The sequence below is a fragment of the Haliotis asinina genome, unplaced genomic scaffold, assembly GCF_037392515.1.
Source record: "Haliotis asinina isolate JCU_RB_2024 unplaced genomic scaffold, JCU_Hal_asi_v2 scaffold_18, whole genome shotgun sequence".
NCBI lineage: Eukaryota > Metazoa > Mollusca > Gastropoda > Lepetellida > Haliotidae > Haliotis > Haliotis asinina.
In genome coordinates, this window is record NW_027133890.1 from 1,488,340 (window position 1) to 1,515,793 (window position 27,454).

The 27,454-nt window shown below is 43.6% G+C and overlaps 1 protein-coding gene across 1 annotated transcript in view; it reads right to left on the reverse strand.

Moving 5' to 3' along the window:
• LOC137269884 (unconventional myosin-XVI-like) overlaps nucleotides 1-27,454 on the reverse strand; it is a 268,971-nt gene that overhangs the window by 40,943 nt on the left and 200,574 nt on the right. Inside the window, exon 33 of the mRNA XM_067803717.1 lies at nucleotides 15,986-16,147. Within this exon, the coding sequence (XP_067659818.1) occupies nucleotides 15,986-16,147 (162 nt within the window). The remainder of the gene's footprint in view (nucleotides 1-15,985; nucleotides 16,148-27,454) is intronic.

Below are 27,454 nucleotides of genomic sequence, written 5' to 3' on the forward strand. Positions count from 1 at the left end.
CCATCCCTCACACCACCACATCCAGACCCATCGCTCACACCACCACATCCATCTCCATGACTTACACCACCACATCCAGCCCCATCCCTCACACCACCACATCCACCTCCATGACTTACACCACCACATCCACCTCCATCCCTCACACCACCACATCCAGCCCCATCCCTCACACCACCACATCCACCCCCATCCCTCACACCACCACATCCACCTCCATGACTTACACCACCACATCCACCTCCATGACTTACACCACCACATCCAGCCCCATCCCTCACACCACCACATCCACCTCCATGACTTACACCACCACATCCAGCCCCATCCCTCACACCACCACATCCAGCCCCATCCCTCACACCACCACATCCACCTCCATGACTTACACCACCACATCCAGCCCCATTCCTCACACCACCACATCCACCTCCATGACTTACACCACCACATCCAGCCCCATCCCTCACACCACCACATCCAGCCCCATCCCTCACACCACCACATCCACCTCCATGACTCACACCACCACATCCAGCCCCATTCCTCACATCACCACATCCAGTCCCATCCCTCACACCACCACATCCAGCCCCATCCCTCACACCACCACATCCAGCCCCATTCCTCACATCACCACATCCAGCCCCATCGCTCACACCACCACATCCAGCCCCACTACTTGTACGACTTTATTCAGACAAGTCATCATACTGAATTGAGTCGGAGCTAAATACCACTTGCTCCTGATGTTGATGCAAGTTCGTGTAGGTTGAGCTATGATGTACTGTGTGTTGATGTAGAGAAAACTATCCGTGTAAGTCTCGCCACCATCACCCCTCACATTTCCCTACTCCAGGGAGAGGGGAGCAGTCAGCACTGGAGATAACATAGCTGTCTTGTACATGTCAATGCCATTCATAACTTGTGTTTGAGGGTTTATTGTGGCAGCAGGATTCATTGTTACTCTTACCTAACACTACAGTGAAGACTGCCTACAACCACACAACACTGGCACCAAACCAATGTTCATCTCACAAACACAGTGGATCATCACATTGTCTTGTGGATCAGCATATTACACAGGATTAGTATATTGCCTATTGGACCAGCAGGATTTGTATATTGCCTATTGGACCAGCAGGATTAGTATATTGCCTATTGGACCAGCAGGATTAGTATATTGCCTATTGGACCAGCAGGATTAGTATATTGCCTATTGGACCAGCAGGATTAGTATATTGCCTATTGGACCAGCAGGATTAGTATATTGCTTATTGGAACAGGATTTTAGACCAGTGTAACTTTTCTTTGGATCACTACAGAAGACAATCAAGTGGTACATTCCAACACATGTACAATGTAAATATGAGGAAATCTCTGAGCACAGCAAGCCTGCCATACACTCACCAGATAACTATCTGCCTTCCAGCTACATTCTTGAGAGAAACGTTATGTTGGCTTTAAGCCAAATGTGTGTACCTCTCAGTATACCACCACGTATACCTCAATATATTGATGAATGACAGTAGGAATACAATATACCATCACTTGTATCACACTAAATTGAAAATAACAGTAGAAATACAATATATACTATCACTTATACCACATATGATTGATAAATAACAGTAGGAATATTGTACAATATACCATCACCTATACAATCCATGTGATTGGTGGATAAGAGTAGGAATACAATATCCCATCACCTATACCACACATGATTGGTGGATAACAGTAGGAATACAATATCCCATCACCTATACCACACATTTGGTAGATATGAGTAGGAATACAATATCCCATCACCTATACCACACATGATTGGTGGATAACAGTAGGAATACAATATACCATCACCTATACCACACATGATTGGTGGATAACAGTAGGAATACAATATCCCATCACCTATACCACACATTTGGTAGATAAGAGTAGGAATACAATATCCCATCACCTATACCACACATGATTGGTGGATAAGAGTAGGAATACAATATCCCATCACCTATACCACACATGTTTGGTGGATAAGAGTAGGAATACAATATCCCATCACTTATACCACACATGATTGGTGGATAACAGTAGGAATACAATATCCCATCACTTATACCACACATTTTTGGTGGATAACAGTAGGATTACAATATCCCATCACTTATACGACACGTTTGGTGGATAACGGTAGGAATACAATATCCCATCACTTATACCACACATGATTGGTGGATAAGAGTAGGAATACAATATCCCATCACCTATACCACACATGTTTGGTGGATAAGAGTAGGAATACAATATCCCATCACTTATACCACACATGATTGGTGGATAACAGTAGGAATACAATATCCCATCACTTATACCACATATTTTTGGTGGATAACAGTAGGAATACAATATCCCATCACTTATACCACACGTTTGGTGGATAACGGTAGGAATACAATATCCCATCACTTATACCACACATGATTGGTGGATAAGAGTAGGAATACAATATCCCATCACTTATACCAATTATCCATAATGCTGTAACCACTGCTGTAGACTGTACCTCTCAGTGCTGAGCATCACCTGGGATTATGGTCTTCTTCACCTAGGTTTCATGTTACACATGTGTCAGATTTACACAGCTGTTGCTACAATGATACAGCACTGACAGGGTGGGTCAACCAGGATCAGAACTAGCTCCTGGAATCAGGCCCATACTGAGTATACTCACTCATTTCAGTCTTTACACACAAAATATCATTTATAACATTCTTCATGTCATTCATCCCAAACGACAAAGCATTCATGAATTTTTTCACACACAGCACACTTTGCACTCTGAAGAACATTTATGTTGCTCTTCAAACATAACAAAATGTTAAAAATGACATAACGCTTTATTGTGTTTGCTTTGTGTGAACAATGACATATGGCTTTATTGTGTGAGAAGAAAGCCTTAAATGCTTTATTGTGTGAGAACAACTTAAATGCTTATTTTGTTACAAGAAAGACTCAAATGCTTTTCTCTGAATGAAAAATGATCTGAATGCTTTGCTCTGTGAGAAAAACGTCACAATGCTTTGTTGTGTGCAGAGAATGACATAAATGCTTTGCCATGTGTGAACAATGATATATATATATTCTTTTATATATATTCTTTACTATGTCTTTTGGTCTTCACTTCATTATCATTCATTCATTCTTCCCATCAATCCAAGACCATTTCTAAGTTATTCACCTCATTTTCCATCACTTCAAACATTAGAAGTCACACCACACACATTACAGATATTTCATGTCACTATTCACACACAAACAGACATTCCATTTCACTGTACCCACATATAACAGATATTTCACCTCAGTATTCACACACATAACAGATATGTCAGGTCATTTACACACTGAAATTACATTTCATTTTCACATACATAGCAGACATTTCAGGTGATTCTTCACACACACACATGTACTCCATTCCATTCATTAAACACAAAACAGACATTACATGTCATCATTTACACATGAACACATACAATTCCATTTCTTTCCCACTGATTTGAGCTGTGGTGATAGGTATGTGCTTAACTTGTGTTTATGTACTTCCTCTCGGGTAAAATCAAGGAGAGGATGATCAACCTCAGTGATCATGTACATATGTTACCTGCTGTAAGCATGATGTATCTGACAGAAAGGAAATGGAAACTACAAGCTTCTGGCAGACACTGAGGACATTTTGAACTAGGAGTAAGGTCAAGAGGGGGCAACTGGCTGCTAAGTCCAATAGATCATTAACCAACAGACAATAAGTTGGTACTGTAAGCTGGGGAGTTTGTAATGCTGGCCTTCTGATCACTAAGTCAAATATAAAGTTCACCAACAGACAATAAGTTGGTACTGTAAGTTCGGGAGTTTGTAGAGCTCAGTAACTAGTTATTAAGGCAAAAAGCTGGTTCATCAACAGACAATGAACTGGTACTATAAGCTGGGGAGTTTGTAGAGCTCAGTAACAAGTTATTAAGGCAATAAGCTGGTTCACCAACAGACAATAAACTGGTACTGTAAGCTGGGGAGTTTGTAGTGCTGGCCTTCTGGTCACTAAGTCAAATATAAAGTTCACCAACAGACAATAAGTTGGTACTGTAAGTTCGGGAGTTTGTAGAGCTCAGTAACTAGTTATTAAGGCAAAAAGCTGGTTCACCAACAGACAATAAACTGGTACTGTAAGCTGGGGAGTTTGTAGTGTTGGCCTCAACACACCAATGTAACCTGATCCTTCAGAGAGTAACTACCTACTCACCCCACAGAGTCCTAACACTGCACAGTATCACAAGCCACATAAAGTTTGCAACTCACCTTCTAGTTAAGTATTAACTCACAGAAAATGGCAGAAAAGAAATCCAGGTCTTGTTTACAAGTGAGGCAGTGTAGACAATGCTCCACATGGAATGACAACCAGCTGTCTACTACTGCTGAAGCTAACCCCCTGCTTCACTCCCTACCAGCAACACTAATTAATTATTCCCTTCCACTGAAGGGAGAGTGAGAATCCCAGCTATGTTCCCAAAATAGAGGGGTAATCATCCCTGGTGCTGTATCTGAGAGTGAGGCTGCTAGCTGCCAACACACGCTCTCATACTTAATATGGCCAAAGCTAAATGAGGGGAAAGGAGGTGGGTTTGTGAGTGGGGTTTCTCCACTGGGACAGGAAGTTGTGTCTGGTGGGGACTGAGTCGGGCTTGTGTTATGCTTGGTTCCCATGGTGGACATGGGTGTTGTGTTGACCCAGGGCACAGAGCTTGTCACATTCCTTGGCACGAGGTCAAACTGGAAGCTAAGGGAGATAACTGTGGTAGCTGGGAGTGACCATGTGTTCCCCTGTGGTCAAGCTTCACTTCCTGATACCACAAGGATTATTGTTGGGGAGATACAGGACTTGGGTCACAGTTGGGACAATACTGGCTCTTTGTTTCATACAAATTCTTAATGAAATGCTAGACACCTTCTTACATGTCAGATTTTTTATGTTTGAAACTTGATTTTTAAACAGAAGTTGTTAACTACATATACAACTGATGAAGGACAGGTGAAGAAAAATCTTCTCTAAAAGCTATAGTTGTTCTGGACTGGTAAATACTCTTGTTCCAGTAAATAGGCATGTTGATCTACACCCTTCCATTTGTAGCATGTACAGGGCATTATGTCTGGTGGTAATGCAGGGGGCTAGGAAGGCCTCACAGTGGGGGTGGGGGAGCATCTGTTGTTTGATGATGTGAGTAATTGCAGGAAGCATGTGCTGCAGTCATCATGACATCACGGCCAGGCATCACAACTCGCTGTTTCATGTCTATGTGCGTAGTTGGGGAGACTTAGCCATTAGATAGTACAGGAAATCGTCTGCAGTAGGTGGGAGTAATTTTCTCACACTCGGTTGGATGTGTAACAGTACACATTTATAGCAGATCTGTACTAGGTGGGGGCTGTAAGGGTACCCAGGTGGGATTATTCCTCTCATCAACTCCCCCCACTCTCCACACCCTACTTCCTCCCTCACCCTACTTCCTCCCTTGTTCAACGTCCAGTAAAACCTACCCAGCAGTGACTTATGACTGGTGGTTGGATATTTTAGAAAGCCTTCGTTGAGACTCTTCAACAATAGCTTGTTTCCAAAGTGCTGAGAGTAGTTAGCTGTCCTGCAGCAGTAAGAAACAGTTTGAGATCTCAAATCCCAAACAAATGCATCAACAACCTATCCTTCAATAGGACAGACCATAGGACAGACCACAGTGATGGCAGTGTTTTGATCACATGACGCGGTAGGCAGAAAGTAAACATAAAGTATGCCCTGTCATAGACTACCAAGTTTTATCCATGAGTGGTCTCTCAACAGAATAGAAGTAATTCCTGGGAAAAAATGTTTTTAAACTTATTTAAAAACTCAATGTTTATGAGCAAATTAACTTGTCTACAATAGACATGACACAACTTCGATGACAGCTGCATGTAATTGATGCATATAGTTGGCTTTGTGATCTCTGGAAAATACATTCCGAACATACCACCTTATGTATGATTATGTGTGTGTGTGTGTGTGTGTGTGTGTGTGTGTGTGTGTGTGTGTGTGTGTGTGTGTGTGTGTGTGTGTGTGTGTGTGTGTGTGTGTGTGTGCATTGCGCACGCACATGCAGTATGCGCCTTCCTATGTATGGATGGATGTATGGATGAAATGTGTGTGTATAGTCAGTCTTGGCATATGTGTGTATAATCAGTCTTGGCATATGTGTGTATAGTCAGTCTTGGTATATGTGTATATAATCAGTCTTGGTATATGAGTGTATAATCAGTCTTGGTATATGTGTGTATAATCAGTCTTGGCATATGTGTGTGTACATGCACATTTATTATGCACAGGAAGTGAGACTTGAATAAACATCTCTCTCTTATAAACATGAGAGAACCACACAAGCTGCACACATTTGATAGTAACAACTCTTCCTGGTCTGTTTTTCGGGTTTGACATTCATTCTTGTTATAGGGTGGTCATTCTGTGTGTGGCAATGGGGTGCATGAATCGTTTCAAGAAAGGTTCAGGCTTGAAATTTCATCGCATACCGACTGAGACTTGCAGACAACAGAAGTGGCTGCAGGATACAGGCAATTAATTTGATATAAATTATTTGCCAAGTAAGGGGTATTTTTAATGTGTTAAATGTTATGTACAAATGATTATATTTTTATTCACCTGACTTCGGCCCACAATACCTATTTCATAAAATGCCTCAAATTCCAGATATACTTAAGTCATCTTAAAAGGTGTCCACTTTCCATATATTCATTTGCCTTCAGTGACTTGAAGGCTCTCATAGATTCGTGGGTGAACTGACCAGGGGTGTCTCGACAGATAGGAATAAATATCCATGAAAGTTATCCCTGGACATGTTGTCAGTCCATCAACCCAGCCACTTCGCAAACAGTATGGGTCAGCAAAGTACAAGTGTCCTGACAATACTTTAGTTTCGTCTTGTATTGTTCGCATGTCTCAACGGGCATAATAATCTGACCATTGTTTGCTGTTTATGCTACACTGGTCTACACATGTCTGAGTGAGTGTAGCTCGTGATGTCACTTCCGTAAACATATGGACATTGCTATTGCAGATGGAGAATGATGAATTCAGAAAATAGACTGGGCCACACACACCAGTGACTGACCTCATTTTTAAAGTCATTATACCAGGAGCACAGGCAAACTGTAGCGCAAGTAGTGTTGCGCAGCGTAGAGAATATGACCAGTCTTCATATATGCGAGTGAAGTGAGCAAAGGTTGGCAACACACTTCCCTCGCTTTGGTCCAAAAAGTATTTTTTGTGTCAAAATGAAATATCGCCACCATCAAAGGTACACTCCAAATTCCTGACTAGGTTGTGATCTCAGATTTCCAACACCATATTTAACAATTACTCATGTGAAATATGTTTTATTCAACATTTTAAGCGCCGCTTAAAATGACGCTGAATTGAGGTCAGGATGTCAGTAGCCTAAGGTTAGGATATCAGTAGCCTGAGTTCAGGATGTCAGTAGCCTGAGGTCAGGATGGTGAGTAGCCTGTGGTGAGGATGTTAAATAACCACAGTCAGTATGTCAGTAGCCTAAGGTCAGCATGACAGTAACCGAAAGTCATTATGCCTGACATTGGTATGTCAGTAGCCTGAGGTCAGCATGTTAGCAGCCCAAAGTCAGTATGTCAGTAGCCTGAGGTCAGTGTGTCAGTAGACAAAAGTCAGTATGTCAGTACATATCCTGAGGTGTACCCTGATTTCAGTGTGTCAGTAGCCAAAAGTCAGTATGTCAGTACATATCCTGAGGTGTACCCTGAGGTCAGTATGTCAGTAGCCAAAAGTCAGTATGTCAGTATGGATCCTGAGGTGTACCCGAGGCCAGTGTGTCAGTAGTCAAAAGTCAGTATGTCAGTACGTATCCTGAGGTGTACCCTGAGGCCAGTATGTCAGTAGCCAAAAGTCAGTATGTCAGTAGTCTGAGGTCAGCATGTCAGTAGCCCAGTTCAGAATGTCAGTAGTCTAACATCAAAATGTGAGGTCAGCATGTAAGTAGTGCAGGGTCAGTATGTCAGTAGCCCAAAGTCAGTATGTCAGTATGTCAGTAGCACATGGTCAATATATGTCAGTAGCCTGAGGTCAGTGTGTTAGTAACCTGATGTCAATATGTCAGTAGCCTGAGGTCAGTGTGTTAGTAACCTGATGTCAATATGTCAGTATCCCGATGTCAGTTTGTCAGTAGCCCATGGTCAAAATGTCAGTAGACTATATTATATCAGTAGCCTGAGGTCAGTATGTTAGTAGCCAAAGGTCAGTATGTAAGTACCCTGAGGTGAGTATGTGAATAGCCCAAAGTTGAAATGTCATTAGCACAGGATCAGTATGTCAGTAGCTAAGGTCAGCATGTCAGTAGCTGATGTGAGTATGTCAGAAGTCCGGGGTCAGTATGTCAGTAGCTAAGGTCAGTATGTCAGTAGCTAAGGTCAGCATGTCAGTAGCTGATGTGAGTATGTCAGAAGTCCGGGGTCAGTATGTCAGTAGCTAAGGTCAGTATGTCAGTAGCCCAGAGTCAATAAGTCAGTAAAGCCACCAGTACTACAGTGAGATTACCTCTATTCCAAACTCAGAAATATGAATATGTGTGAATTAAATGTCAAATATGAACTTCAGCGTGACCATGCTTACACACTGCATCTATAGTCAGTCAGTCAGTCAGACACAGGCTCAGATCATCACATTTCTACCCCTTAGTCACATGACTCTGATCAGAAGAAGATATATATCACACACCCTCTACATTCACCATAGTCACATGACTCAGATCAGTGAGGGATATATATCACACACCTTCTACCTTCAATATAGTCAAATGACTCAGATCAGTGAGGGATATATATCACACACCTTCCACCTTCACCATAGTCACATGACTCAAATCAGTGGAAGACATATATCACACACCCTCTACATTCACATGAGTCACATGACTCAGATCAGTGAGGGATATACAATGTATATCACACACCTTCTACCTTCACCATAGTCACATGACTCAGATCAGTGGGGGATATATATCACACACCCTCTACATTCACCATAGTCATATGACTCAGATCAGTGGGGGATATATATCACACACCTTCCACCTTCACCATAGTCACATGACACAAATCAGTGGAAGACATATATCACACACCCTCTACATTCACCATAGTCACATGACTCAGATCAGTGAGGGATATACAATGTATATCACACACCTTCTACCTTCACCATAGTCACATGACTCAGATCAGTGGGGGATATATATCACACACCCTCTACATTCACCATAGTCACATGACTCAGATCAGTGGGGGATATATATCACACACCTTCTACATTCACCATAGTCACATAACTCAGATCAGTGAGGGATATATATCACACACCTTCTACCTTCAACATAGTCACATGACTCAGATCAGTGGAAGATATATGTCACACACCTTGTACCTTCACCACATTCACAAGACTAAGATCAGTGGGTTATATATATCTCACACCTTCTACCTATCACCCTAGTCATAACGGTGACTCAGATCAGTGGAAGATAATAAATCTTACACACCTTCTACTTCAGTCCTTGTCAGAGGATTAGTGGAAGATATATAAAATTTTTCATACATAGAGGGTTGAAGTTGAGGCAAGAGAGTTATCTCCCCTACCTCATAATCACAGTAACTGAAGACCAAAAGCTGATGTCAATCACAGAAAATGTCTATCTAGAGGTCTGTAGTGAGCTGTCAGCAATACCAAGAGCTCTACAGGTAAGTAGGATGTGGTTTACATATCAGCCGTATCTGGTGTAGAGGTGGGTAGATTGTGGCCTAGAGGTTAGTAGAATGTGGTCAACAGTTGCATAGTATATGGTCTACAGGTCTGAGTTTCGTGTGGTGTACAGGTCAGTAGTATATGGTCTACTGGTCTGAGTTTCGTGTGGTGTACAGGTCAGTAGTATATGGTCTACCGGTCTGAGTTTCGAGTGGTGTACAGGTCAGTAGTATATGGTCTACAGGTCTGAGTTTCGTGTGGTGTACAGGTCAGTAGTATATGGTCTACAGGTCTGAGTTTCGTGTGGTGTACAGGTCAGTAGTATATGGTCTACAGGTCTGAGTTTCGTGTGGTGTACAGGTCAGTAGTATATGGTCTACAGGTCTGAGTTTCGTGTGGTGTACAGGTCAGTAGTGTATGGTCAGTAGTATATGGTCTACCGGTCTGAGTTTCGTGTGGTGTGCAGGTCAGTAGTATATGGTCTACAGGTCTGAGTTTCGTGTGGTGTGCAGGTCAGTAGTATATGGTCTACCGGTCTGAGTTTCGTGTGGTGTACAGGTCAGTAGTATATGGTCTACCGGTCTGAGTTTCGTGTGGTGTACAGGTCAGTAGTATATGGTCTACAGGTCTGAGTTTCGAGTGGTGTACAGGTCAGTAGTATATGGTCTAATTTGCCCAGCAGGTAAGAGATCAAACTGTGGACTTTGTGATACAAGCCTGAAATTTGACTTGGTTGTAGCATATACCATTCCTATTTCATGTAGATCAAGAGGCCTGGCAAATTTTTCACATTTTTCAGATTTTGGGGGAAAAAGGTAAAAATATTCAATTTTTCTACTATTTTCATCGTAACTTTTTCTAAAATTCTCCAGTTCTCATAAATAATTTATTGATGGACATTTTTCAGAATGGATGCCATATAGGCTACATCAGTAAAATATGTATGAATCATGAGCTAACTTTCTTTTTATTATTGCTTTACAAACTACAAACAAGATTTTGGCCATTTTTAATTTTTTAATTTTTCAGTTTTAAATCCTCAAAAATTAATGTGAGAACAGATGAAAGTTTATTTGAAGAGTATATCAGAAGATTTACATGCATAACGTAAGAGCTTGGCTGCGTCTGGATCACCAATAAAAAACAGATCAAAATCAATGAAAACATGTTCAACATGAGTGTCACAAATATGCTTCCAGTGATATTTGATCTGCAGGTTTTTTCATGTACATTCAAGGATTGATATGACAACATCTGGTTTTGAGTCAGTCTGTGGTGAAATGTCTTCAAAGCAATTGCGAAGAACTGAGTTTGTGAATAGATGTAGTCATCCTTGAAGCAATATACAAAGTGGGCAAGAGTGATATTCTCGGTTTCCATCCCCCAACTTGTCTATATACACTGTAAAACCCATTGCAGTCAACTCTGTGTGCAGACTCTTTAAGTGCTGTCACAACCCCTAGTGTACAGTACACAATCCTGTGTGCTTAGTAGCAGAATATGGCCTACAGGTCAGTATCATGTGGTGTACAGTTCAGTAGAATGAGGTGTACAGGTCAGTAGAATATGGTCAACAGGTCAGTAGAATATGGTCAACAGGTCAGTAGTATACGGTATACAGGTCAGTAGAATATGGTCAACAGGTCAGTAGTATAACAATATTCAATCTTTAGGGAGGAAGATAGGGAGGTTTGACACCCTCAGTTGTACATAACAATATACAATCTGTAGGGAGGAAGATAGGAAGATAGGGAGGCTTGACACCCTCAGTTTTACATAACAATATACAATGTGTAGGGAGGAAGATAGGGAGGTTTGACACCCTCAGTTTTACATAACAATATACAATGTGTAGGGAGGAAGATAGGGATGTTTGACACCCTCAGTTTTACATAACAATATACAATGTGTAGGGAGGAAGATAGGGAGGTTTGACACCCTCAGTTTTACATAACAATATACGATGTGTAGGGAGGAAGATAGGGATGTTTGACACCCTCAGTTTTACATAACAATATACAATGTGTAAGGAGGAAGATAGGGATGTTTGACACCCTCAGTTTTACATAACAATATACAATGTGTAGGGAGGAAGATAGGGATGTTTGACACCCTCAGTTTTACATAACAATATACAATGTGTAAGGAGGAAGATAGGGATGTTTGACACCCTCAGTTTTACATAACAATATACAATGTGTAGGGAGGAAGATAGGGGGGTTTGACACCCTCAGTTTTACATAACAATATACAATGTGTAGGGAGGAAGATAGGGAGGTTTGACACCCTCAGTTTTACATAACAATATACAAAGTGTAGGGAGGAAGATAGGGAGGTTTGACACCCTCAGTTTTACGTAACAATATACAATGTGTAGGGAGGAAGATAGGGAGGTTTGACACCCTCAGTTTTACGCAACAATATACAATGTGTAGGGAGGAAGATAGGGAGGTTTGACACCCTCAGTTTTACATAACAATATACGATGTGTAGGGAGGAAGATAGGGATGTTTGACACCCTCAGTTTTACATAACAATATACAATGTGTAGGGAGGAAGATACGGAGGTTTGACACCCTCAGTTTTACATAACAATATACAATGTGTAGGGAGGAAGATAGGGGGGTTTGACACCCTCTGTTTTACATAACAATATGCAATGTGTAGGGAGGAAGATAGGGAGATTTGACACCCTCAGTTTTACATAACAATATACAATGTGTAAGGAGGAAGATAGGGATGTTTGACACCCTCAGTTTTACATAACAATATACAATGTGTAGGGAGAAAGATAGGGGGGTTTGACACCCTCAGTTTTACATAACAATATACAATGTGTAGGGAGGAAGATACGGAGGTTTGACACCCTCAGTTTTACATAACAATATACAATGTGTAGGGAGGAAGATAGGGGGGTTTGACACCCTCAGTTTTACATAACAATATACAATGTGTACGGAGGAAGATAGGGATGTTTGACACCCTCAGTTTTACATAACAATATACAATGTGTAGGGAGGAAGATAGGGGGGTTTGACACCCTCAGTTTTACATAACAATATACAATGTGTAGGGAGGAAGATAGGGGGGTTTGACACCCTCAGTTTTACAAAACAATATACAATGTGTAGGGAGGAAGATACGGAGGTTTGACACCCTCAGTTTTACATAACAATATACAATGTGTAGGGAAGAAGATACGGAGGTTTGACACCCTCAGTTTTACATAACAATATACAATGTGTAGGGAGGAAGAAAGGGAGGTTTGACACCCTCAGTTTTACATAACAATATACAATGTGTAGGGAGGAAGATACGGAGGTTTGACACCCTCAGTTTTACATAACAATATACAATGTGTAGGGAGGAAGATAGGGAGGTTTGACACCCTCAGTTTTACATAACAATATACAATGTGTAGGGAGGAAGATAGGGGGGTTTGACACCCTCAGTTTTACATAACAATATACAATGTGTAGGGAGGAAGATAGGAAGGTTTGACACCCTCAGTTTTACATAACAATATACAATGTGTAGGGAGGAAGATACGGAGGTTTGACACCCTCAGTTTTACATAACAATATACAATGTGTAGGGAGGAAGATAGGGATGTTTGACACCCTCAGTTTTACATAACAATATACAATGTGTAGGGAGGAAGATAGGGGGGTTTGACACCCTCAGTTTTACATAACAATATACAATGTGTAGGGAGGAAGATACGGAGGTTTGACACCCTCAGTTTTACATAACAATATACAATGTGTAGGGAGGAAGATAGGGGGGTTTGACACCCTCAGTTTTACATAACAATATACAATGTGTAGGGAGGAAGATAGGGGGGTTTGACACCCTCAGTTTTACATAACAATATACAATGTGTAGGGAGGAAGATACGGAGGTTTGACACCCTCAGTTTTACATAACAATATACAATGTGTAGGGAGGAAGATAGGGAGGTTTGACACCCTCAGTTTTACATAACAATATACAATGTGTAGGGAGGAAGATACGGAGGTTTGACACCCTCAGTTTTACATAACAATATACAATGTGTAGGGAGGAAGATAGGGAGGTTTGACACCCTCAGTTTTACATAACAATATACAATGTGTAGGGAGGAAGATAGGGGGGTTTGACACCCTCAGTTTTACATAACAATATACAATGTGTAGGGAGGAAGATAGGGAGGTTTGACACCCTCAGTTTTACATAACAATATACAATGTGTAGGGAGGAAGATAGGGAGGGTTGACACCCTCAGTTGTACATAACAATATACAATGTGTAGGGAGGAAGGTACGGAGGCTTGACACCCTCAGTTTTACATAACAATATACAATGTGTAGGGAGGAAGATACGGAGGTTTGACACCCTCAGTTTTACATAACAATATACAATGTGTAGGGAGGAAGATACGGAGGTTTGACACCCTCAGTTGTACATAACAATATACAATGTGTAGGGAGGAAGATAGGGGGGTTTGACACCCTCAGTTTTACATAACAATATACAATGTGTAGGGAGGAAGATACGGAGGTTTGACACCCTCAGTTTTACATAACAATATACAATGTGTAGGGAGGAAGATACGGAGGTTTGACACCCTCAGTTTTACATAACAATATACAATGTGTAGGGAGGAAGATAGGGGGGTTTGACACCCTCAGTTTTAAATAACAATATACAATGTGTAGGGAGGAAGATAGGGGGGTTTGACACCCTCAGTTTCACATAACAATATACAATGTGTAGGGAGGAAGATACGGAGGTTTGACACCCTCAGTTTTACATAACAATATACAATGTGTAGGGAGGAAGATACGGAGGTTTGACAACCTCAGTTTTACATAACAATATACAATGTGTAGGGAGGAAGATACGGAGGTTTGACACCCTCAGTTTTACATAACAATATACAATGTGTAGGGAGGAAGATAGGGAGGTTTGACACCCTCAGTTTTACATAACAATATACAATGTGTAGGGAGGAAGATAGGGAGGTTTGACACCCTCAGTTTTACATAACAATATACAATGTGTAGGGAGGAAGATAGGGAGGTTTGACACCCTCAGTTTTACATAACAATATACAATGTGTAGGGAGGAAGATACGGAGGTTTGACACCCTCAGTTTTACATAACAATATACAATGTGTAGGGAGGAAGATAGGGAGGTTTGACACCCTCAGTTTTACATAACAATATACAATGTGTAGGGAGGAAGATACGGAGGTTTGACACCCTCAGTTTTACATAACAATATACAATGTGTAGGGAGGAAGATACGGAGGTTTGACACCCTCAGTTTTACATAACAATATACAATGTGTAGGGAGGAAGATACGGAGGTTTGACACCCTCAGTTTTACATAACAATATACAATGTGTAGGGAGGAAGATAGGGAGGTTTGACACCCTCAGTTTTACATAACAATATACAATGTGTAGGGAGGAAGATAGGGGGGTTTGACACCCTCAGTTTTACATAACAATATACAATGTGTAGGGAGGAAGATACGGAGGTTTGACACCCTCAGTTTTACATAACAATATACAATGTGTAGGGAGGAAGATACGGAGGTTTGACACCCTCAGTTTTACATAACAATATACAATGTGTAGGGAGGAAGATACGGAGGTTTGACACCCTCAGTTTTACATAACAATATACAATGTGTAGGGAGGAAGATACGGAGGTTTGACACCCTCAGTTTTACATAACAATATACAATGTGTAGGGAGGAAGATACGGAGGTTTGACACCCTCAGTTTTACATAACAATATACAATGTGTAGGGAGGAGGATACGGAGGTTTGACACCCTCAGTTTTACATAACAATATACAATGTGTAGGGAGGAAGATAGGGAGGTTTGACACCCTCAGTTTTACATAACAATATACAATGTGTAGGGAGGAAGATACTCTGTTGGAAACAAATTATTACAAAGTTAAACAATAAGCATCTGGGAATAATGCAGTCATCAATGTCAGCTTGTTTCCAGTTATTCAGCTTCTGTTCTTCAACAGCAACGTTTTGTGTCGGACTCTAAATACCCGTCACTCGTTATACTAAACAACTTAACCCCTACATAAAAAGAACTAGACCTACCTTTCTTTCCTTTATTGCCAGGTTTTGTCTTCTGCTCATTTGGCTGTGCTGTAACCACGGCGACGGGTCGTGTGGGTTCTGGCTCTGGTTCTGGTTCCAGCTCTGGTGGAGGAGGGGGAGGTAACTCATCCACAGGCATATCCTTAGTTGTGTCATCGCGACCTGCACCATGGATCCAGATTCAGATAGTGACTCACAATGGTGATACTCTGTTAGATAGTGACTCACAATGGTGATACTCTGTTAGATGGTGACTCACAATGGTGATACTCTGTTAGATAGCAACTCACAATGGTGATACCCTTTTAGATAGTGACTCACAATGGTGATACTCTGTTAGATAGTGACTCACAATGGTGATACTCTGTTAGATAGCAACTCACAATGGTGATACTCTGTTAGATAGTGACTCACAATAGTGATACTCCATTAGATAGTGACTCAAATGGTGATACTCTGTTAGATAGTGACTCACAATGGTGATACTCTGTTAGATAGTGACTCACAATGGTGATACTCTGTTAGATAGTGACTCACAATAGTGATAGTCTGTTAGATAGTGACTCAAATGGTGATACTCTGTTAGATAGTGACTCACAATAGTGATACTCTGTTAGATAGTGACTCACAATGGTTAGTTACCTAGACAGCTGAGTTCAGCTTAATAAACTCTGGCACTGATCACCAGAATATGTGCCAGTGCTAGAATATACACATTACTTCATTACAGTTGACAGAGGACTTGTTCCACTTATAAATGAACAATATGGTACTATTAAAGACAGTAGAATATTTGACAGATCAGCTTAACTGCCTTTGTGAAACATGTTTCTAAACCTACAGTTTTAACCTGAATGAAATATTAAAGGTGTATGGTTTTGTGTTGTCTTTCTCGCACAGGAGTTATTTCCCTTGACAGAGGTGTGGAAAACTTTATATAATCCTTCCTAGGGTACCTGGATTTCTGGCAGGAAGAATGGGTTGGCCTCACATCTAGCATTCAGAGGATATCCACTGATGTAGAGTGTGAGATCACTAAAACTCTTGGATGAAATTTCTTGATTAAAATTGATATTTTATACTTATCGTGACTCATGCTTATTATGCTTGTCTCCTTCTTCTATCAGAACATAGTGGAACACTTGAATCTCTTGAAATTCCCTTCATTGAAGAGGATGTAAATATCAACATTCACTCACGAGTAGCCTCCCTTTAGCTCGTGTACTGGGACGCAAATCAGTCACATGACCGACCATGCTTGTCACCCTCTCCAAATCAAACAACCCAACACTCGGATTTTCAGTGAAATCCTGAGTGTCATGAGAAGGGAGGATGGGAGGGTTGACGTCATGAGTCATGATAAATATAAAATATACATATAAAATTTTAATCAGAAAATTACATGACCATCCTTATATCCTTATATCCAGCGACTTCTTTGGTAGAGATCTCTGGAGTGTGGTTTGCAAACACCATATCGGATTTCCAAAATTACCATTACCTTTGTTGACACTGGCAACCTCAGTTATAATGGTGACCTAACTGACTGTGAGAATGCAGAGCCGACCCATAGATGCATCCAGGGTATAGTGGAGACTTATCGAAACATATAATCTGGAGATATCGAGGATGTGATCATCATGAATAGCCACAGGGCAGCAAAAGCTGGAGCTGAAAGAGCCTACAAATGACAGCAAATGTTATGTACCTCTGAGAATCTGTATGGATTAGAACACGCAGATATGAATTCTGCAAGTCTGGGCAGTCACAGTAAGTCATAGTGCCCCATATATACAGAGATGGTCTGCCTGTGGTTCCATATGAAGTCAGGTATCAATAGTGGAGGATCCCCTAAAGGACTGTTGAATCCTTCTTGGGGATGAGGATCACAAGAGAGAAGAACCCTACTTGATGAGGACCACTAGAGAGAAGAAGCCTGCTTGATGAGGACCACTAGAGAGAAGAAGCCTGCTTGATGAGGACCACTAGAGAGAGAAGAACCCTGGTTGATGAGGACTACGAGAGAGAAAAACCCTGGTTGATGAGGACCACGAGAGAGAGAAGAACCATGGTTGATGAGGACTACTAGAGAGAGGAACCCTGTTTGATGAGGACCACTAGAGAGAGAAGAACCCTGGTTGATGAGGACCACGAGAGAGAGAAAAAGCCTGGTTGATGAGGACCACTAGAGAGAGAAGAACCCTGGTTGATGAGGACTACGAGAGAGAAGAACCCTGGTTGATGAGGACTACGAGAGAGAAAAACCCTGGTTGATGAGGACTACGAGAGAGAAGAACCCTGCTTAATGAGGACTACGAGAGAGAAGAAGCCTGGTTGATGAGGACTACGAGAGAGAAAAACCCTGGTTGATGAGGACCACGAGAGAGAGAAGAACCATGGTTGATGAGGACCGCTAGAGAGAAGAACCCTGCTTAATGAGGACTACGAGAGAGAAGAAGCCTGGTTGATGAGGACTACGAGAGAGAAAAACCCTGGTTGATGAGGACCACGAGAGAGAGAAGAACCATGGTTGATGAGGACTACTAGAGAGAGGAACCCTGCTTAATGAGGACTATGAGAGAGAAGAAGCCTGGTTGATGAGGACTACGAGAGAGAAGAACCCTGCTTGATGAGGACCGCTAGAGAGAAGAACCCTGTTTGATGAGGACTACGAGAGAGAGAAGAACCTTGGTTGATGAGGACCACGAGAGAGAAAAAGCCTGGTTGATGAGGACCACTAGGGAGAAGAAGCCTGCTTGATGAGGACCACTAGAGAGAGAAGAACCCTGGTTGATGAGGACTACGAGAGAGAAAAACCCTGCTTAATGAGGACTACGAGAGAGAAGAACCATGGTTGATGAGGACTACGAGAGAGAAGAACCCTGCTTAATGAGGACCACTAGAGAGAAGAACCATGGTTGATGAGGACTACTAGAGAGAAGAACCCTGCTTAATGAGGACTACAAGAGAGAAGAAGCCTGGTTGATGAGGACTATGAGAGAGAAGAAGCCTGGTTGATGAGGACTACTAGAGAGAAGAACCCTGGTTGATGAGGACCACGAGAGAGAAAAAAAGCCAGGTTGATGAGGACCACTAGGGAGAAGAAGCCTGGTTGATGAGGACCACTAGAGAGAGAAGAACCCTACTTGATGAGAACTACGAGAGAGAAGAACCCTGGTTGATGAGGACTACGAGAGAGAAAAACCCTGGTTGATGAGGACTACGAGAGAGAAGAACCCTGCTTAATGAGGACTACGAGAGAGAAGAAGCCTGGTTGATGAGGACTACGAGAGAGAAAAACCCTGGTTGATGAGGACCACGAGAGAGAGAAGAACCATGGTTGATGAGGACTACTAGAGAGAGGAACCCTGCTTAATGAGGACTACGAGAGACAAGAAGCCTGGTTGATGAGGACTACGAGAGAGAAGAACCCTGCTTGATGAGGACCGCTAGAGAGAAGAACCCTGTTTGATGAGGACCACTAGAGAGAGAAGAACCTTGGTTGATGAGGACCACGAGAGAGAAAAAGCCTGGTTGATGAGGACCACTAGGGAGAAGAAGCCTGCTTGATGAGGACCACTAGAGAGAGAAGAACCCTGGTTGATGAGGACTACGAGAGAGAAGAACCCTGCTTAATGAGGACTACGAGAGAGAAGAACCATGGTTGATGAGGACTACGAGAGAGAAGAACCCTGCTTAATGAGGACCACGAGAGAGAAGAACCATGGTTGATGAGGACTACTAGAGAGAAGAACCCTGCTTAATGAGGACTACAAGAGAGAAGAAGCCTGGTTGATGAGGACTATGAGAGAGAAGAAGCCTGGTTGATGAGGACTACTAGAGAGAAGAACCCTGGTTGATGAGGACCACGAGAGAGAAAAAAAGCCAGGTTGATGAGGACCACTAGGGAGAAGAAGCCTGGTTGATGAGGACCACTAGAGAGAGAAGAACCCTGGTTGATGAGGACTACGAGAGAGAAGAACCCTGGTTGATGAGGACTACGAGAGAGAAAAACCCTGGTTGATGAGGACTACGAGAGAGAAGAACCCTGCTTAATGAGGACTACGAGAGAGAAGAAGCCTGGTTGATGAGGACTACGAGAGAGAAAAACCCTGGTTGATGAGGACCACGAGAGAGAGAAGAACCATGGTTGATGAGGACCGCTAGAGAGAAGAACCCTGCTTAATGAGGACTACGAGAGAGAAGAAGCCTGGTTGATGAGGACTACGAGAGAGAAAAACCCTGGTTGATGAGGACCACGAGAGAGAGAAGAACCATGGTTGATGAGGACTACTAGAGAGAGGAACCCTGCTTAATGAGGACTACGAGAGAGAAGAAGCCTGGTTGATGAGGACTACGAGAGAGAAGAACCCTGCTTGATGAGGACCGCTAGAGAGAAGAACCCTGTTTGATGAGGACCACTAGAGAGAGAAGAACCTTGGTTGATGAGGACCACGAGAGAGAAAAAGCCTGGTTGATGAGGACCACTAGGGAGAAGAAGCCTGCTTGATGAGGACCACTAGAGAGAGAAGAACCCTGGTTGATGAGGACCACGAGAGAGAAGAACCCTGCTTAATGAGGACTACGAGAGAGAAGAACCATGGTTGATGAGGACTACGAGAGAGAAGAACCCTGCTTCATGAGGACCACGAGAGAGAAGAACCATGGTTGATGAGGACTACTAGAGAGAAGAACCCTGCTTAATGAGGACTACAAGAGAGAAGAAGCCTGGTTGATGAGGACTATGAGAGAGAAGAAGCCTGGTTGATGAGGACTACTAGAGAGAAGAACCCTGGTTAATGAGGACCACGAGAGAGAAAAAAAGCCAGGTTGATGAGGACCACTAGGGAGAAGAAGCCTGGTTGATGAGGACCACTAGAGAGAGAAGACCCCTGGTTGATGAGGACTACGAGAGAGAAGAACCCTGGTTGATGAGGACTACGAGAGAGAAAAACCCTGGTTGATGAGGACCACGAGAGAGAGAAGAACCATGGTTGATGAGGACTACTAGAGAGAGGAACCCTGTTTGATGAGGACCACTAGAGAGAGAAGAACCCTGGTTGATGAGGACCACGAGAGAGAGAAAAAGCCTGTTTGATGAGGACCACTAGAGAGAGAAAAACCCTGGTTGATGAGGACTACGAGAGAGAAGAACCCTGGTTGATGAGGACTACGAGAGAGAAAAACCCTGGTTGATGAGGACTACGAGAGAGAAGAACCCTGCTTAATGAGGACTACGAGAGAGAAGAAGCCTGGTTGATGAGGACTACGAGAGAGAAAAACCCTGGTTGATGAGGACCACGAGAGAGAGAAGAACCATGGTTGATGAGGACCGCTAGAGAGAAGAACCCTGCTTAATGAGGACTACGAGAGAGAAGAAGCCTGGTTGATGAGGACTACGAGAGAGAAAAACCCTGGTTGATGAGGACCACGAGAGAGAGAAGAACCATGGTTGATGAGGACTACTAGAGAGAGGAACCCTGCTTAATGAGGACTATGAGAGAGAAGAAGCCTGGTTGATGAGGACTACGAGAGAGAAGAACCCTGTTTGATGAGGACCGCTAGAGAGAAGAACCCTGTTTGATGAGGACTACGAGAGAGAGAAGAACCTTGGTTGATGAGGACCACGAGAGAGAAAAAGCCTGGTTGATGAGGACAACTAGGGAGAAGAAGCCTGCTTGATGAGGACCACTAGAGAGAGAAGAACCCTGGTTGATGAGGACTACGAGAGAGAAGAACCCTGCTTAATGAGGACTACGAGAGAGAAGAACCATGGTTGATGAGGACTACGAGAGAGAAGAACCCTGCTTAATGAGGACCACTAGAGAGAAGAACCATGGTTGATGAGGACTACTAGAGAGAAGAACCCTGCTTAATGAGGACTACAAGAGAGAAGAAGCCTGGTTGATGAGGACTATGAGAGAGAAGAAGCCTGGTTGATGAGGACTACTAGAGAGAAGAACCCTGGTTGATGAGGACCACGAGAGAGAAAAAAAGCCAGGTTGATGAGGACCACTAGGGAGAAGAAGCCTGGTTGATGAGGACCACTAGAGAGAGAAGAACCCTACTTGATGAGGACTACGAGAGAGAAGAACCCTGGTTGATGAGGACTACGAGAGAGAAAAACCCTGGTTGATGAGGACCACGAGACAGAAGAACCCTGCTTAATGAGGACTACGAGAGAGAAGAAGCCTGGTTGATGAGGACTCCGAGAGAGAAAAACCCTGGTTGATGAGGACCACGAGAGAGAGAAGAACCATGGTTGATGAGGACCGCTAGAGAGAAGAACCCTGCTTAATGAGGACTACGAGAGAGAAGAAGCCTGGTTGATGAGGACTACGAGAGAGAAAAACCCTGGTTGATGAGGACCACGAGAGAGAGAAGAACCATGGTTGATGAGGACTACTAGAGAGAGGAACCCTGCTTAATGAGGACTACGAGAGAGAAGAAGCCTGGTTTATGAGGACTACGAGAGAGAAGAACCCTGCTTGATGAGGACCGCTAGAGAGAAGAACCCTGTTTGATGAGGACCACTAGAGAGAGAAGAACCTTGGTTGATGAGGACCACGAGAGAGAAAAAGCCTGGTTCATGAGGACCACTAGGGAGAAGAAGCCTGCTTGATGAGGACCACTAGAGAGAGAAGAACCCTGGTTGATGAGGACTACGAGAGAGAAGAACCCTGCTTAATGAGGACTACGAGAGAGAAGAACCATGGTTGATGAGGACTACGAGAGAGAAGAACCCTTCTTAATGAGGACCACGAGAGAGAAGAACCATGGTTGATGAGGACTACTAGAGAGAAGAACCCTGCTTAATGAGGACTACAAGAGAGAAGAAGCCTGGCTGATGAGGACTATGAGAGAGAAGAAGCCTGGTTGATGAGGACTACTAGAGAGAAGAACCCTGGTTGATGAGGACCACGAGAGAGAAAAAAAGCCAGGTTGATGAGGACCACTAGGGAGAAGAAGCCTGGTTGATGAGGACCACTAGAGAGAGAAGAACCCTGGTTGATGAGGACTACGAGGGAGAAGAACCCTGGTTGATGAGGACTACGAGAGAGAAAAACCCTGGTTGATGAGGACTACGAGAGAGAAGAACCCTGCTTAATGAGGACTATGAGAGAGAAGAAGCCTGGTTGATGAGGACTACGAGAGAGAAAAACCCTGGTTGATGAGGACCACGAGAGAGAGAAGAACCATGGTTGATGAGGACTACTAGAGAGAGGAACCCTGCTTAATGAGGACTACGAGAGAGAAGAAGCCTGGTTGATGAGGACTACGAGAGAGAAGAACCCTGCTTGATGAGGACCGCTAGAGAGAAGAACCCTGTTTGATGAGGACCACTAGAGAGAGAAGAACCTTGGTTGATGAGGACCACGAGAGAGAAAAAGCCTGGTTGATGAGGACCACTAGGGAGAAGAACCCTGGTTGATGAGGACTACGAGAGAGAAGAACCCTGCTTAATGAGGACTACGAGAGAGAAGAACCATGGTTGATGAGGACTACGAGAGAGAAGAACCCTGCTTAATGAGGACCACTAGAGAGAAGAACCATGGTTGATGAGGACTACTAGAGAGAAGAACCCTGCTTAATGAGGACTACAAGAGAGAAGAAGCCTGGTTGATGAGGACTATGAGAGAGATGAAGCCTGGTTGATGAGGACTACTAGAGAGAAGAACCCTGCTTGATGAGGACCACGAGAGAGAAAAAAAGCCAGGTTGATGAGGACCACTAGGGAGAAGAAGCCTGGTTGATGAGGACCACTAGAGAGAGAAGAACCCTACTTGATGAGGACTACGAGAGAGAAGAACCCTGGTTGATGAGGACTACGAGAGAGAAAAACCCTGGTTGATGAGGACTACGAGAGAGAAGAACCCTGCTTAATGAGGACTACGAGAGAGAAGAAGCCTGGTTGATGAGGACTACGAGAGAGAAAAACCCTGGTTGATGAGGACCACGAGAGAGAGAAGAACCATGGTTGATGAGGACCGCTAGAGAGAAGAACCCTGCTTAATGAGGACTACGAGAGAGAAGAAGCCTGGTTGATGAGGACTACGAGAGAGAAAAACCCTGGTTGATGAGGACCACGAGAGAGAGAAGAACCATGGTTGATGAGGACTACTAGAGAGAGGAACCCTGCTTAATGAGGACTACGAGAGAGAAGAAGCCTGGTTGATGAGGACTACGAGAGAGAAGAACCCTGGTTGATGAGGACCACGAGAGAGAGAAGAACCATGGTTGATGAGGACCGCTAGAGAGAAGAACCCTGCTTAATGAGGACTACGAGAGAGAAGAAGCCTGGTTGATGAGGACTACGAGAGAGAAAAACCCTGGTTGATGAGGACCACGAGAGAGAGAAGAACCATGGTTGATGAGGACTACTAGAGAGAGGAACCCTGCTTAATGAGGACTATGAGAGAGAAGAAGCCTGGTTGATGAGGACTACGAGAGAGAAGAACCCTGCTTGATGAGGACCGCTAGAGAGAAGAACCCTGTTTGATGAGGACTACGAGAGAGAGAAGAACCTTGGTTGATGAGGACCACGAGAGAGAAAAAGCCTGGTTGATGAGGACCACTAGGGAGAAGAAGCCTGCTTGATGAGGACCACTAGAGAGAGAAGAACCCTGGTTGATGAGGACTACGAGAGAGAAGAACCCTGCTTAATGAGGACTACGAGAGAGAAGAACCATGGTTGATGAGGACTACGAGAGAGAAGAACCCTGCTTAATGAGGACCACTAGAGAGAAGAACCATGGTTGATGAGGACTACTAGAGAGAAGAACCCTGCTTAATGAGGACTACAAGAGAGAAGAAGCCTGGTTGATGAGGACTATGAGAGAGAAGAAGCCTGGTTGATGAGGACCACTAGAGAGAAGAACCCTGGTTGATGAGGACCACGAGAGAGAAAAAAAGCCAGGTTGATGAGGACCACTAGGGAGAAGAAGCCTGGTTGATGAGGACCACTAGAGAGAGAAGAACCCTACTTGATGAGGACTACGAGAGAGAAGAACCCTGGTTGATGAGGACTACGAGAGAGAAAAACCCTGGTTGATGAGGACCACGAGACAGAAGAACCCTGCTTAATGAGGACTACGAGAGAGAAGAAGCCTGGTTGATGAGGACTACGAGAGAGAAAAACCCTGGTTGATGAGGACCACGAGAGAGAGAAGAACCATGGTTGATGAGGACCGCTAGAGAGAAGAACCCTGCTTAATGAGGACTACGAGAGAGAAGAAGCCTGGTTGATGAGGACTACGAGAGAGAAAAACCCTGGTTGATGAGGACCACGAGAGAGAGAAGAACCATGGTTGATGAGGACTACTAGAGAGAGGAACCCTGCTTAATGAGGACTACGAGAGAGAAGAACCATGGTTGATGAGGACTACTAGAGAGAAGAACCCTGCTTAATGAGGACTACAAGAGAGAAGAAGCCTGGTTGATGAGGACTATGAGAGAGAAGAAGCCTGGTTGATGAGGACTACTAGAGAGAAGAACCCTGGTTGATGAGGACCACGAGAGAGAAAAAAAGCCAGGTTGATGAGGACCACTAGGGAGAAGAAGCCTGGTTGATGAGGACCACTAGAGAGAGAAGAACCCTGGTTGATGAGGACTACGAGAGAGAAGAACCCTGGTTGATGAGGACTACGAGAGAGAAAAACCCTGGTTGATGAGGACTACGAGAGAGAAGAACCCTGCTTAATGAGGACTAGGAGAGAGAAGAAGCCTGGTTGATGAGGACTACGAGAGAGAAAAACCCTGGTTGATGAGGACCACGAGAGAGAGAAGAACCATGGTTGATGAGGACTACTAGAGAGAGGAACCCTGCTTAATGAGGACTACGAGAGAGAAGAACCCTGCTTAATGAGGACTACGAGAGAGAAGAAGCCTGGTTGATGAGGACCACGAGAGAGAGAAGAACCATGGTTAATGAGGACCGCTAGAGAGAAGAACCCTGCTTAATGAGGACTACGAGAGAGAAGAAGCCTGGTTGATGAGGACTACGAGAGAGAAAAAGCCTGGTTGATGAGGACCACGAGAGAGAGAAGAACCATGGTTGATGAGGACTACTAGAGAGAGGAACCCTGCTTAATGAGGACTACGAGAGAGAAGAAGCCTGGTTGATGAGGACTACGAGAGAGAAGAACCCTGCTTGATGAGGACCGCTAGAGAGAAGAACCCTGTTTGATGAGGACCACTAGAGAGAGAAGAACATTGGTTGATGAGGACCACGAGAGAGAAAAAGCCTGGTTCATGAGGACCACTAGGGAGAAGAAGCCTGCTTGATGAGGACCACTAGAGAGAGAAGAACCCTGGTTGATGAGGACTACGAGAGAGAAGAACCCTGCTTAATGAGGACTACGAGAGAGAAGAACCATGGTTGATGAGGACTACGAGAGAGAAGAACCCTGCTTCATGAGGACCACGAGAGAGAAGAACCATGGTTGATGAGGACTACTAGAGAGAAGAACCCTGCTTAATGAGGACTACAAGAGAGAAGAAGCCTGGTTGATGAGGACTATGAGAGAGATGAAGCCTGGTTGATGAGGACTACTAGAGAGAAGAACCCTGGTTGATGAGGACCACGAGAGAGTGGAACCCTGCTTAATGAGGACTACGAGAGAGAAGAACCCTGCTTAATGAGGACTACGAGAGAGAAAAACCCTGGTTGATGAGGACCACGAGAGAGAAGAACCATGGTTGATGAGGACTACTAGAGAGAAGAACCCTGCTTAATGAGGACTACAAGAGAGAAGAAGCCTGGTTGATGAGGACTATGAGAGAGATGAAGCCTGGTTGATGAGGACTACTAGAGAGAAGAACCCTGGTTGATGAGGACCACGAGAGAGAAAAAAAGCCAGGTTGATGAGGACCACTAGGGAGAAGAAGCCTGGTTGATGAGGACCACTAGAGAGAGAAGAACCCTGGTTGATGAGGACTACGAGAGAGAAGAACCCTGGTTGATGAGGACTACGAGAGAGAAAAACCCTGGTTGATGAGGACCACGAGAGAGAGAAGAACCATGGTTGATGAGGACTACTAGAGAGAGGAACCCTGCTTAATGAGGACTACGAGAGAGAAGAAGCCTGGTTGATGAGGACTACGAGAGAGAAGAACCCTGCTTGATGAGGACCGCTAGAGAGAAGAACCCTGTTTGATGAGGACCACTAGAGAGAGAAGAACCTTGGTTGATGAGGACCACGAGAGAGAAAAAGCCTGGTTGATGAGGACCACTAGGGAGAAGAAGCCTGCTTGATGAGGACCACTAGAGAGAGAAGAACCCTGGTTGATGAGGACTACGAGAGAGAAGAACCCTGCTTAATGAGGACTACGAGAGAGAAGAACCATGGTTGATGAGGACTACGAGAGAGAAGAACCCTGCTTAATGAGGACCACTAGAGAGAAGAACCATGGTTGATGAGGACTACTAGAGAGAAGAACCCTGCTTAATGAGGACTACAAGAGAGAAGA